Source organism: Arvicanthis niloticus, chromosome 18, assembly GCF_011762505.2.
Source record: "Arvicanthis niloticus isolate mArvNil1 chromosome 18, mArvNil1.pat.X, whole genome shotgun sequence".
Classification (NCBI taxonomy): Eukaryota; Metazoa; Chordata; class Mammalia; order Rodentia; family Muridae; genus Arvicanthis; species Arvicanthis niloticus.
Genome location: NC_047675.1, coordinates 18680834 through 18694222, shown reverse-complemented (window position 1 = coordinate 18694222; position 13389 = coordinate 18680834). Strand labels below are relative to the sequence as shown.

The following is a 13389-nucleotide window of genomic DNA, read 5'->3' as shown; positions in this document are numbered from 1 at the left end:
CTCCTTGGGCTTCGGAGCCGAATTTCTCCAGTCAGCCAGCGGGTTTAGCGTAGTCCGCTACGCGACCTGCCGACGGCCGGGAGCCTATGGAAAACTACATTTCCCAGTGGACTTGTAGTTTTCCCGTGCTGCTCTGGGCCTGCAGAGGCTCGCGCCTTGGGCGCCATAGCAACGGTAGCTAGCTGAGGGCGAACGCGGAGGTGAGTACCCTGTGAGGTGGGGGCTAAGCAGGTTGGCCCACCCTTCCTCTGCCTCACAGCTAAGGGCCTAGAGTCTGCTCCGAAGCCCGGGATAGACCTGGGATCCTTGCGTGAAAAAGCAGTCCATCCCGACACACCTCCACTTACTCAGGCCTGCACCACAGTCCACCCTGACCGCCTGCCCGGCCAGAAACCTAGCTGATAAGAGTTGGCAACCCTAAGTCCTACAACTCGAAGGTTACAGTCACAGTTCGCTCTATTTCCTAGGATTTGGGATTGGATGGTAGAACCTAAGCCTCCCAGGAGGCTTCTTGTTATTGTTATTGTTACTGCTGTTGTTGCTGATTGTTGATTTTTTTAAGGGGTCTGTCTCCCTGTGTATCCCAGGCTGGCTTTAAAGTAGCTTTTTAGCCCATGCTGGTCTCGAATTCAATAATAGGTCTTGCCTCAAGCTCCTACGACCACAGTCAATTTCTAGTGGCCTATCTTTATTCTTTATTACTGTTTTCCATCTGACTACTCCCATAGTCTGTTAAAGCATTTACAGGGGCAAAGACTTTGTTTAAACTCAGTGCCTGGCATTCATGCATTCATTCAACAAATGGTAGCATTGATGCCCTCTATATGACATCAGATAGCAGAAAGGGGACTTTTTGGAAAAGGAAGGAGACCAGGAAGCCAGAGAGATGGAGGTGGGGCAGTAGGGGAACAGATACAAGCAAGAAACTATGATATAGTTGTGAAAATATAATATGCTAGGCTAAAAATGAATTCCAAGACAATGAATTACTAAACAACTCTGGGATAATGACCAAGGCTGTAGCACTCCAGAAGTAGAGGCAGGTAGATCTCTGAATTCCAGGTTTACATAGTGAGATCTAAAAAAAAGAAAAAAAGAAGAAAGAAAGAAAGAAAGAAAGAAAAAACAAAATAGAGAATTTGAGGGCAATGTGTTTAGTGTTTTTGGTGAATTTTATGTCAACCTAGACTGCATAGGCTTCCCTTGAAGAAGAAAAGTTAGAAACCAGGAAGAAAAGATGGAACGGTAAGGGAAGCTTTGTCTAAGGAAGGTTCAGTTGAGCTGAGCTCTGAAGGAGACAGCTAAAGAAGAAGAGACAGCTAAAGAAAAGCCTTTGGAGCAAGATCAAAGCACTGGACTTGAGGAAGGCAGAGACGAGTGTATGCGGATCATAGAGAACAAGGAGGGAGCATCTACCTACCTCAGGCCAGTAACAGTTTTCTTCTCAGTCGTGATAACCAGAATATCACCAAACAACTAATTCCTGAATGAATGACTGTGAGCAATTGAGCCAGCTTGTCTTAGCGTCTGTTCGTATAACAGGAACCATTTGAGTAGCCATTGCTTATGCACGCTGTAAACTTGCTGAGCAGTATGTGTCAGCGTCACCTTCTGTAGTCATACTTTGAGACGTCTGTCCCTAGCAGTGGTTCTTAGCCCATCCTGAGTTCCAGTCAAAATTCCAGACCCTGTCTCTAAGAGATACACTTCATGCACATGTACGCAGCCAAGTCTCAGCTTTCAGACACTGGAACCTAATAGCTCCCTTTGTCCATGACTGCTTAGTACATGCTGCTCAATGCTGCTCGCTGAGCGTGCCTGCCACACTCTGTGCCAGCTTCTGAGACAGAGGTGAACAAGATGAACAAGCATTCTAACTTCCTGGTCTTCACATTCTACAGCTAACATTCTAGAACGTGAAAGTCTCTTCCTTAACAAGGGCACGTCACTAACAATTTACACCTAGACCTTTCAAGGAAGGTCAAGATGGAAATCGAGAATGTACTTATTTATTTATTTATTTATTTATTTATTTATTTATTTGCTTACTGTATACTGTATATTCATGTCCACATACAAAACTAAGTTACTATGGTATGTCTCTATAGAGAAAAGAAACTAAAAGTTCTAGAACAAGCCAGACAAGCCATATGTTGAGGTAGCTAATCCCTGGAACCTACGTGAAGTAACAAAGACAGGGTACAACAAAAGTCAAATCACACCATGGACACATGGAGCCTTTCATTTGCACACCGTGCAGTCAGTGGGCATCCCTAGACTCTCGGCGTTCCCAGCACATTTGCTAAATGCCTTTGGTTTGTGTCTGTCTCACGTGCTTTTAGAATAACTACAAGATGGGTATAATTTGTTCTGTTTTTAAAATTAGGTAAACGTAATGACTTGACCAACTTTGAGATAGTAGAACAAGCCATTTGACTTGAGTACAGACCTGAGTTGCAGTTTTTGTTTGTTTGTGTTTTTGTTTTGTTTTGGGTTTGGTTTTGGTTTTTTTTTTTTTTTTGGGGGGGGGGGGCTTGTCCCTAGAGTTCATGCTTTCTTCAAGGAAAGGAGTAGGGATAGAAGTATTTCTAAACTTCGAAGGGTTTGGTTTTGTTTCAGAGATATGAATAAGGAAAGGAAGAGTGATAATCTTAGCTCATTTCCTAAGAGGACTGTAGGAAATGCTCTGCTCAGAGCAGACAGTCCTCATGATTGGATGCAGTGTTCCTTCTAGAAGGGGACCTTTTATCTTGTTCAGGCGGCACATGTGGGCAATAACATGTCCATTAAAGTTCTAGTTTCCTAGTCACTTTATTTGGCTCGTTCCATTGCGTAGTTAATGCAATAACTTAGGAAGAGTTTGTTTGAATTTTCTTTTCTCCACAGATAGGCCATGTCTGGCCCAAGTGACGAGACAGCAGGAGACCTGCCGGTGAAAGATACAGGTCTAAACCTCTTTGGAGTTGGAGGGTTACAAGGTTTGGCCACCTGTTATTTATTACAGTTATGAACTTTGATCAGTAATTTCTTTACTTTTAATTTAAAGTATTTCTGATAGTCATACAAAGCCAGCCATTTAAGTAACTGTATAGCTCTTGATTGGACTAAACAAGGGGGAGAGTTTAAAACACATATGGTATTTTACTGCGAGCATCAATTATCAACAGCTCATAGCAAATGCAAGATCCCCCTCTGTTCTGATAAAGAGTTGTTATAAATCATCTTTTTAAAATTCCACACATCAGTAGAAACTGCATAGAGTATCAGGCCTACAAACCGAATTGCCTGGTTTAAATCACATTCACCATTAAAACACTTCTTTATGTTTAAATTTTATATGGGAGGAAATACCATATTTTAAAATTTTTGCCTTTCAAGTAGAGTATCTCAAAATGGCCTGTTTATGCAAGTGATAGTGAGTTTTCAACCACATTAATATACATTAAAGGCTTTCTTCATCCTCTTAGCATTTACTGTTCCTCTAGAGCTGAAGAGTATTTCCAACTGAGAAGGCAAAGCACTGCTTTAAGGAACAACATAGACTGGAGAGCCAGGTTCATGTTTGTGACACAGCTAGTCAAACCCCCATGCCACTAACCTTGCTTGTAGAAGGCTGGGGTTCAAAATGTATCATAAGAACTCTACATACACCTTTTAATTATGACAATGTCTGGGGCCAGGTTTAAGTATATTATAAAGGTAGTCAGAATATGGTTCTTTGAGAACAAATTGACCTTACCTATTATTAAAAGGAAGGATGCTTGGGCTTTGATTTAGATAATGGAACCAGTGTCGGGTATTCAAATACAAATAAATTTGTATTTAAAATTGGGTTTTGGTATTATGTAAGTCCAATCCCTATCACCAGTAGCCATCCTCAGTCTTTAATATTAATTGAAATTAAATATGTGCATATACTTAAAAGTTACAGAAGTTTATTGGGTTGGGATGGGTTGGATTGGATTGAGTTGGGTTGGGTTGGGTTTGGTTTTGGAGACAGTGTCTTACTTTGTATACTCTGCTGGCCCTGAACTCACTATAAAGACGAAGCTGGGCTCGAACTCCCAGATCTTTGCCTGCCTCTGTCTCCTGAGTGCCGGGACTTTTTAAAAATTATATGCCACTATGTCAGGTCAAAACGTTAAGTTTCAACATGTTAAACAGCTTATAGACAAATGATCTACGAAACTTTCAAATCACAGGTTTTGGATTTTTCTTTATTTCTAGGGAATTTGTATTTGTTTTTACATTTTATTTTTCTACATCCTAGCTCCTTAGCTCAGAAAAAAAAAGTCCTAAAAATATTATGTTTACTGAATTGTTCCAGTTTTGTCTCTGTCAAAAATACATAGAGATTTGCAGATACAAAGATGACTTCTTGCTGCCATGTTAGTGACTGAACCTTGCACATGCTAGGCACGTGCTTTGTCCTGGTGAGCTTCATTCCCAGACTGGGCAGCCTAGCTCTTCTAACTATGAGCTTTATAGCACTCAGAATAGGAATAAGAAATCTGTTGAACCAGTTAACCCCTATATTCTGAAAAGGTGATCAAGTCCACACCTGTGAATAAAGCATTGCTCAGATCCCTAATACTGTATGTGAAGCACTAATTACAAAGATCTCACCGAAGGTTGTTGCCATGAACAGTTTTCTAAAAAACAAAACAATAACAACAACAAATACAACTCAATTTGTAGATCAAAAGAAGAGAAATTTGGGTGTGATGGTACACGCCTGTGATCACAGCACTTAGAAAGTAGAGGCAGGAGGGTCAGGAGTTCAGGGTCATCCTAGCCACAGAGCAAATGTGAAACTAACTTCTGCTACATGAAATCCTATCTCGTAAAACCAAAAAAATGGGAAAAGCAAAAAGTATGCAAAGTAGGAATGCATCAGAGATTATTTTAATATCAACAGTTATCAGGTTTCAGAGACTGTTTTAAGTGATGCTACAATTAATTACCTTGGCATTTTTTCAGAAACCTCAACTGCACGAACAGTAAAGGCTCGCCAGGCAGTGTCACGTGTCAGTCGTGAAGAACTGGAAGACAGATTTTTACGTTTGCATGATGAGAACATTTTACTTAAACAGCATGCCCGCAAGCAAGAGGATAAAATTAAAAGGTTATGATAAAAAGCTTTTAGCTTTTTTTTTTTAACTCTGTAAAGTTTGAAGGATATAGTTTTTTATAAACTTAATTGAAAGCCCCACCTTCAATCTTTTCTGGAACAGGCAGGTTATAAATAAATAGAATTTTTTAAAAATGGAAAATCTTACAAAGTAGAATAATAAACCAAGAGGATTGTGTTTATTATGTCTGAAGTTACCATTTGAAAAAACACAGCTAAAAGCTAAGAGTGCCATGAGTGTATTAGATCTATAAATAACTTTTGGGTTAATATTTATGACTTAATAAGCAGATAGCCAAGCATCTGTTTTTTTTAATGCCATAAAAATTTTAAAAGTAATTAACTATTGCAACTTGTTAGAATGTGTGTTCCCTTATGATTTGGGATTTACTAATGAAAACATCACTTATATGTGGGTCATGTTTAACTTCACTTGAATTAGTCTTGGTTCTGTATTTATTTCAAACAGGCTCTACCATTTTTGAAAATGCACATTGTCACTTTTGATGGACATGTAAACTATGTATGCAAGAATGATGTTTTCAGTGTAGTTTCTTTTTAATTCTATTTTACTCAGAAATACTGTGCCCATCCTTTGAGTGCCTGGCATTGGAGACTGAAGTGTGCACACATCTGTACTGTAGTCATGTTCTAGGTTCAAAGGAAAAGGAACGTGGCCACTTAAGGAAGGATGTGGCTTCCTGTTTAGAATGTAGCGTACAAAAGGGATTCCACTTCACGTCTACTCTCTAGACTGCTTTCAAGCCCGCCAGCCAGCCAGGTGTAAGCCTTCAACTTCGAGTTGGTTTTAAGACATAGAAGTTGCTGTTTGTAGGATGTGCCTGATCCATTTCTGCCAACAGCACACTCAGGTCTACCAAACAACATGACATATGAAGTCTGTGACCACTAGACTTTTTTTTCTTTGGATACCTAATTGGTCAGTAAAAGAATGGAATTCACAACCTGACCTTATTAGTAATTTGTCCTATCCAAAAAATAAAAACAACTTAATTATTAATGAGCCACATAGTTTAATGGGGAGGGGGACTGCTCTAGGAGTCAAGTTGTAAATGTGTTCTAGCATCTTTCTCCCACTGTCCTGTGCTCAGGCATTTACTCCCCTGAGACTTTATTAGGCTATGGGAGTACCTACCCACTGAACACTGGCCTACAGCTCTAGACACTTCCTCAGCCTTACCTCATTGACACTGGCCTAGATCCATGCATGGATAGACAGCCTTTACCTTTATCCTTAAGGTACGAGTTAGCATCATCTTTTGTGTAAATACGAATTTTTATAAATTGCCTTTTTAAATACTCATACCTCACCAGATGACTTGCAAATCATTAATAACTTAAACAAATGAAAATGATTCCTATGACTAAACAAGCACATGCAGTCTTATGTCCTCTGTGAAGTTTACTTGAGCATCATAATGTCAAGAACTAGAAGACACTATCACTATCCATTAAAAATCATTCCTCGTTCTTTAGATGACTGGTCTTTATATTAAATCTGGACCTTTCTTTTTAATGCAATCTGTTTCTAAGTGCCAACCTTCCTGTAATAAGTATTCAAATATTTAACTGGCTTCTCATTTGGGTGAATATCTTATTTTATCGATAGAACACTGAGTAGGGCACAGGACTCTAAACTTATTAATTCCTGGGCAAGGAAGCGTGTGGTTTTGCTGGATGGTGATACCTGGTCAGATTTTCCAATGACATATCATCTACTGGACTGGGTAGAAAAGGAGGAAGTAATCCACTGATTATTTTACTAGGATGTTTGTGGTTCTCTTGGATCTTGGTTTTTATTATCCAATATCCTTATAAAGCATCCTTAGTGGATGTGCCTCCAGGGAAAGAGAAAACAATCTTCACTGATTTTGTTATGCAGAGCTCTCCCTGATGCCACATGCTGTAGCTGGGTAGCCAAAAGTGTAGATAGACATGTGTTACTACCGCATTTACAGAAGACTCTGCTTGGGGGAAAAATGTTGTTCTATGACATCCCAAAGCTATTAAGTTTTTTTTTTTTTATTTCACTTTTGTTCCCTTAAGTAAAAGCTTCTGTCCATAACCATGCTAAAATAAAGCAAACCCCACTTAAAGAAAAATGTAGTGTGTTTTTATTTCCAATCTCCTGTCTGGGTCTTTATAAAAATAGATTCACTATAAACTAGAATCAGCTATTGAAGATGTGCGACCAATTTTGTAAAGTCTTGAACTTGTGTCTCTCATCAAAGCCACCTTTTCTTTCTTGTCCTGCCAAGATTTTTCCATTCATTGTCAGGCATGTTTTCCATGCGTGTATATTACATCACCCCATGTGCCCGCTCTGCCTTTTGTTCTGTCTGACCAGTTTTTATCAAAACGGGAAAGAGTCAAAGGTATAAGTTCCTAAGATGTCAGGAGAACAATTTATGTCAAAAACCTTAAGTATCATTAAGATAATATTTCTTGCATATAATTATTTTTGGAAATTAAACACAAACATTTGTTGAGCAGTAACCAACATCTAGGGTCACATTTTGGTTTCTTTTGAAATTTTTGTTAGATTTTATATGTGTCCATCTGTGAATTCCATCATTTTTATGCGTTTTTATGCGTTTCCTTGTCTTAATCCTATAGAAGGCTAAGATACTATACTACCTAAATCTGCATAATTTTAGCTCACTTTCCAAAAGTTGTAGCTCACTGTGGGTTGTAGACACGGCCCACCACATCCACACTCCGTGACTATGTTTAAGTGCATTCAACGTTCCTATATAAGGTCATGCGTTAAAAATTGCATTTCTGGAACATATGGGGTAAATATGTGTCCTCTCTTTACTAACCTTAAATGATAAGCCTTAGGAAACTGCTATTTGTCAGTGCTATAAAGCAGATTGTTGCCCAGTGGTTTCAATTATCATCAAAGGACTCTTCACAGGCAGTAATAGTTACATCAAAACCTGAGATTTATTACGCAGGTTCTGCACTGAAGTCTTCACAGTGATTATGCTCCTTTCAACAGAATGCATTTTATGCTCACTTCTCACATTCCTTTTCATCTTTTTATTATTTCCCTAGAATGGCCACCAAGTTAATACGGCTAGTTAATGACAAGAAAAGATCTGAGCGGGTTGGTGGCGGCCCCAAGCGGCTGGGACGAGATGTGGAAATGGAAGAAATGATTGAACAGCTGCAAGAAAAAGTTCATGAGCTTGAAAGACAAAATGAAGTTCTCAAAAACAGGCTGATATCAGCCAAACAGCAGCTCCAGGTCCAGGGGCACAGGCAGACGTCATACAGTCGTGTGCAGGCTCGCATTAACACCGGCCGCAGGAAAGCAAGTGCCAGTGCAGGCTTGCAGGAATGCCCCGGGAAAGGTAAGGCATTCCACAAACCCTGGACTTAGTCTGAGCCTGTGGCCCACTGACACACAAAGCTTTGTTTCTTACTTGTGCTTTCACATGTCTTCAAAAGGGGTTGGGACAGTTTGAGGCTGCTTTCTGTCTGATCATAGTGCTGTAACAAGGATGGTTTTATTCAGGAGTCAATCCCTAGGTCACTCTACCTTATTTAGTAACACAGTGACAAATCCAATAATAGGCATATACAGTTGGGTTCGTACCCCTGCATTCTGCAGCTGGAGAACAAGGACAAACCACCTCTGTTGACTTGCAGTTTCCTTTACATGTAAGAAGCACAAACCAGTGGTTATAGGGCCTCATCCATCTCTAAAATAGTTATGGCATCAGCTTCTTCACACTGGAAAGAATGTGGTAAAGCCTCCTGTATTACAAATCAATCTCACAGACCAAACAAATTTAGGCACCAAGCCCCCATTCTTCCCATCCTCAGAAGAACTTATTAAATTGAGACTAAAAGCACATAAATACGTTAAGTTGCTTTTTTAAAATGCTACTCCTAGAGAAAGAAATAAACTGTTAGCTCTAATTGATCTTTGTTTGGAATATGCTTCATAGAAATAACCAACATCTTTTGTAATATTAAAACATGATGTAAGCCTTTAGTTAGTTATAATTCATTGAGGAAAGAGGAAACACCATATGAACAGAAGGAGGCGGTGTGGGGGTGGGGGATGTTATAGTTTTTCCAAGGCAAAATGTTAACACTGTCTCTTCCCTAGATAGTGTGCCTTTGAAGTCAGTATGGCCTCCACACAGACAGGAGGCAGCTGCAGGATGAAAGGGCTTAGCTGTTGCCAGCAGTGTGAGATTGCAGTAGCCTTTGGGTATAATCAAAGTGAGCACAACGAATTATAAATCAGAAAGCACACACACTGCCGCAAATTGTTCTTTATATCAAGTCACCCCTTGACCTCTCAGCCTCATTTTCCCCATCTATAAAATGGAACAATGATAATGCCAGGTTAGATAAGAAGGAAAGCAGGAGCTCCTCACTTAGGAACATTTCCTTAAAGTCACATCCTCTCTGAGCCTCAGTTTTCTCATCTAGAAATGGTGGTGGATTAGGTGATATGGGAGGGCTGCCAGGTCTTTCATGCTAAATAAAAGTTATGCCCAAACTTTAAATTGATATGACAAGCTACTTGTGTTAATTACTGTTCAAATCAAAGAGATCAATTTACCCTCCCCTCTATTAAAAAATGTTTGTTTTTAAAATGATCCATAGAGCATCAATCTTTAAGCACAACTTACAAATAAATATCTTCCTGTGCTTGTATCCTCTTTGTGATTTAAAATCACTTCCCCATGTGTAAAGTCTGGAACACAGAAATCACACACTATGTCTAAATGGTGATGAATACTTAGTCATGGCCTGTGAGTAAACCTGAGGTGCCATTCCCAGCATTAATCTTAAACATCCACTCTTCAAGACTGCCTTTGGCACTGGGACAGGAGCCTGATTTTTAGGTTGCGGTGGGGCTGTGGCCCAGATTCCCTCTAGACAAAGGAGACCCTGAAACAGCTGTGGAGCACCATTACTCTCTGCCTGCACACAGAAGACTTGATGGCAAGTGTTGGTTCATGTGGGATTGGCATTATGTGGACACAGCTCTTATTGTGGAGAACCAGTGAAGCAAAAACATTCGTAAATACATATGCCTTTAAAATATAGTCATTAGTGCCTAGGCATGGTACAAGCCTGTAATCCAACACCTAGTACTCTTAAGACTGAGGCAAGTGGCTGGAGAGATGGCTTATTGGTTAAGAGCACTGGCTGCTCTTCCTGGGTTCCATTCCCAGCACCCACATGACAGCTCACAATTATCTGTAGCTCCAGTTCTGGGGTATCTAACATCCTGTCTGGCCTCTGTGAGCACCATGATGCACATGGTACACACACAGGCAAAAGTGGACATTTTATACATAAGGGGGTGGTGGTGGTGATGATGATGAAGAATTATTCTTTAAAAGATAAGACAAGCCGGGCAGTGGTGGCACACGCCTTTAATCCCAGCACTTGGGAGGCAGAGGCAGGCAGATTTCTGAGTTCGAGGCCAGCCTGGTCTACAGAGTGAGTGCCAGGACAGCCAGGGCTACACAGAGAAACCCTGTCTCAAAAAACCCAAAAAAAAAAAAAAAAAAAAAAAAAAAAAAAAAAAAAAAAAAAAAAAAAAAAAAAAAAAAAAAAAGACTAAGACAAGGGGATGTAGAATTTGAAGCCATCCTGGACTATATCAGACAGTCATCTCAAAACCAAAAGGGATATGTAATGACCATTCATCAGAAATAATGACCGCGCTTACTAATTAATAACCAAATTTTGACATTTTTTTAGTGTAGTCTTTTAATTCCATTGCTAATTTTGAATTTTCCCATGATTATATAGGGAAAGCTTGGGAATTAGTATTATTATAGCTTTGTATATAACTGGCCAGTTGTAGCACAGTGAAGTCTGTAATGTTTTAAGCAGACCCTCTCCTTTTCTTCACTGTATGTTACAGCAGTAGACAATGACTGTATCAGGAAGGGTGAGTGAGGTCTATCTTCATCTCTCAACCTAACAGAGTGAAATTTCTCATTTTGAAAAGGTTAAACTCTTCTATAGAGACTTTTTTCTGTGCTCATCTTGGACCAGATCTTGGTCCAGTCTCCGCTTAAAGTCTGCATCATTTGTTTCTCTTTTCTCTTAATCTCTAATGATCCCAGAACTAGAAAGTAGCATACATAATTAAAAGTATGTCTGACTTTTAACAAGTAGACTGTCCTTGTCAAGCTTCATATAATGTTTTCTTCCTCTAAGATGAATGTCTCCCTTTGTTGCCCAGGCTTGCTCAAACTTCTGGGCTCAAATGTCTGTTTGTTTCAGCCTCCTAAGTGTGTGCCTGATTGTAAGAGATCTTACTGTTGATTTGCCCTCAGATTGCTGTTTTTAAAAGATAGATTTTCTTATTGAGATTGAATAAGCAAAAAAAATATGACACAAATTAAGGATGTAAGATCAAGGGATGTTTATGATAAAATATAGAAGACCACTATAAAAAAAACACTATCCAAAACACTAACAAGGGATTAGAGAGATGGTGCATGCCCCCAAGCCTGTGCCCGGCCATCAGTTACCCAGATCCATAAAGTGGAAGGAGATAGCTGGCTTGTAAGTTGTCCTCTGACTCCCAGTATCATGTGCTGTGCATGTCACTGAGTACTCCAAGGCCTCTCTCTGCCGGCCGTCTGGCTGTGGCTCTCTGTGCTGGCTCCTATCTGTTGCAGGAGGAAGCTTCTCTGTTGATGGCTGAGCATATATACAATCCATGAGTGTGGTAGAAAGTCAGTAGGAAGTTATTTCATTGCTACGTTCCTTTAGTACAACAGTAGTATTTGGTTTTACCCTAGGTTGAATTATTTCCTCCATATGCCCTTGTTTTTATTATGAATCCCTAAATTAAAAATGGTAGGTTTTTAGAAATTGAGATAGAAGTTCTAAGTCCCATAATGTATCAATTTATTTCTAGATGGTTTCTTTAGCAGGGTTGTTCGGTGGACAGTGCTTTTGCTGTGTTTCAGGTACTCCTGGCTGGTAGCTGAGGCCCATGTCTCCTTAGCCTGTGCTTCTGCTGCTCTTTGTAAGAACACATGTAGTGTTTATTATAAATATACTTACAGTAAATCAAGGATCTGTCTTTTCTAACTTTCTTTCCATAATACTTTACTACTTTATTTTTAGGTATAAGATTTCAAAATGTAGATGAAGCAGAAACTGTACAACCCACGCTCACAAAATACAGCAATAGTTTACTTGAAGAAGCCAGAGGAGAAATAAGAAATTTGTATGTATTCTTTTTTATGGTCATTTTAGAACTTTGTATATTGATTATGTCTTATTTTGATCCCTCTTTCTCCTTTATTGTAAACAAAATCAGAGTATGTATAAATAATTTGCTTTACTAAAATACAGCTAGTTCTATGGAGTAATGACAGCCATTATGTGACTTGTTCTCAATAAAATATGGGGAGTGGGTAGTTTATCTAGCTGATAGCAGGATTGCTGTTAATTTTACCACCAAAGGAGTAACCTAAAGTCCCATCACTGAGAGCAGTCCCAGCTTTAGAACTTTAGAGACAATGTTTTTCTTTTCCTTTTCATTTCTTTTCTTTCCTTTCCTTTTCTTTTTCTTTTTTCAGACAGGGTCTTACTATGTAGACCTGACTATCTTAGAACTTACTCTGTAGACCAGTCTAGCCTCATACTCAAAGAGATCCACTTGCTTCTGCCTCTCAAGCGCTGAGATTAAAGGCTTGTACCACCACTACCACCCAGCTTAAAGACAACATTTTCATTCCCAAGAAGTTACAGATAATATTTTAGATTCTGATTCAACCCTTTTGGGGAAGACAGGGGCTTTGAGAAGAATGCCTTGAAAGTTTGGGAGTATCTGATATACATGGATTTCAGCTCTGGATTTCTTGTGCTTCTGTGAGACTTGAATTCTTCATTGTGCCATGGTCTCAGAAACATTCCTTCTGACACATTCATCAGCTTTTTTCTAGTTCATCAGTGCCTAGTGGTTTCAGTGAGTTGTACAAATGAACTTATCCATAAGCCTTCACCTGGATCTTCAGAACATTAAATAAGGAAAGAAAGCATTACACTAAGAGTATCAACCTTAGAACACTGCCAAAGAAAAATATGATACAGATTGGAAATGTTTTCTTTTGCATGTTTTAAATACGAGTCACACTAGCAGTCAACCTGTAAGAAAATAAAAGACTAAATGTTTTCTCATTCATAGACAATCAAGTGAAAAGCTAGGGTTCATAGCAGTTTCCCAAGGCTCATTG

General features: G+C 39.3%; 1 protein-coding gene across 1 annotated transcript in view; it reads left to right on the top strand.

Moving 5' to 3' along the window:
* Positions 1-29: 29 nt before the first annotated feature.
* Positions 30-13389, top strand: part of Rpgrip1l (RPGRIP1 like) — a 96864-nt gene continuing 83504 nt past the window's right edge. Inside the window, exons 1-5 of the mRNA XM_034523082.2 lie at positions 30-200; positions 2887-2978; positions 4981-5125; positions 8210-8508; positions 12275-12377. Of these exons, the coding sequence (XP_034378973.1) occupies positions 2894-2978; positions 4981-5125; positions 8210-8508; positions 12275-12377 (632 nt within the window). The 5' untranslated portion in view covers positions 30-200; positions 2887-2893. The remainder of the gene's footprint in view (positions 201-2886; positions 2979-4980; positions 5126-8209; positions 8509-12274; positions 12378-13389) is intronic.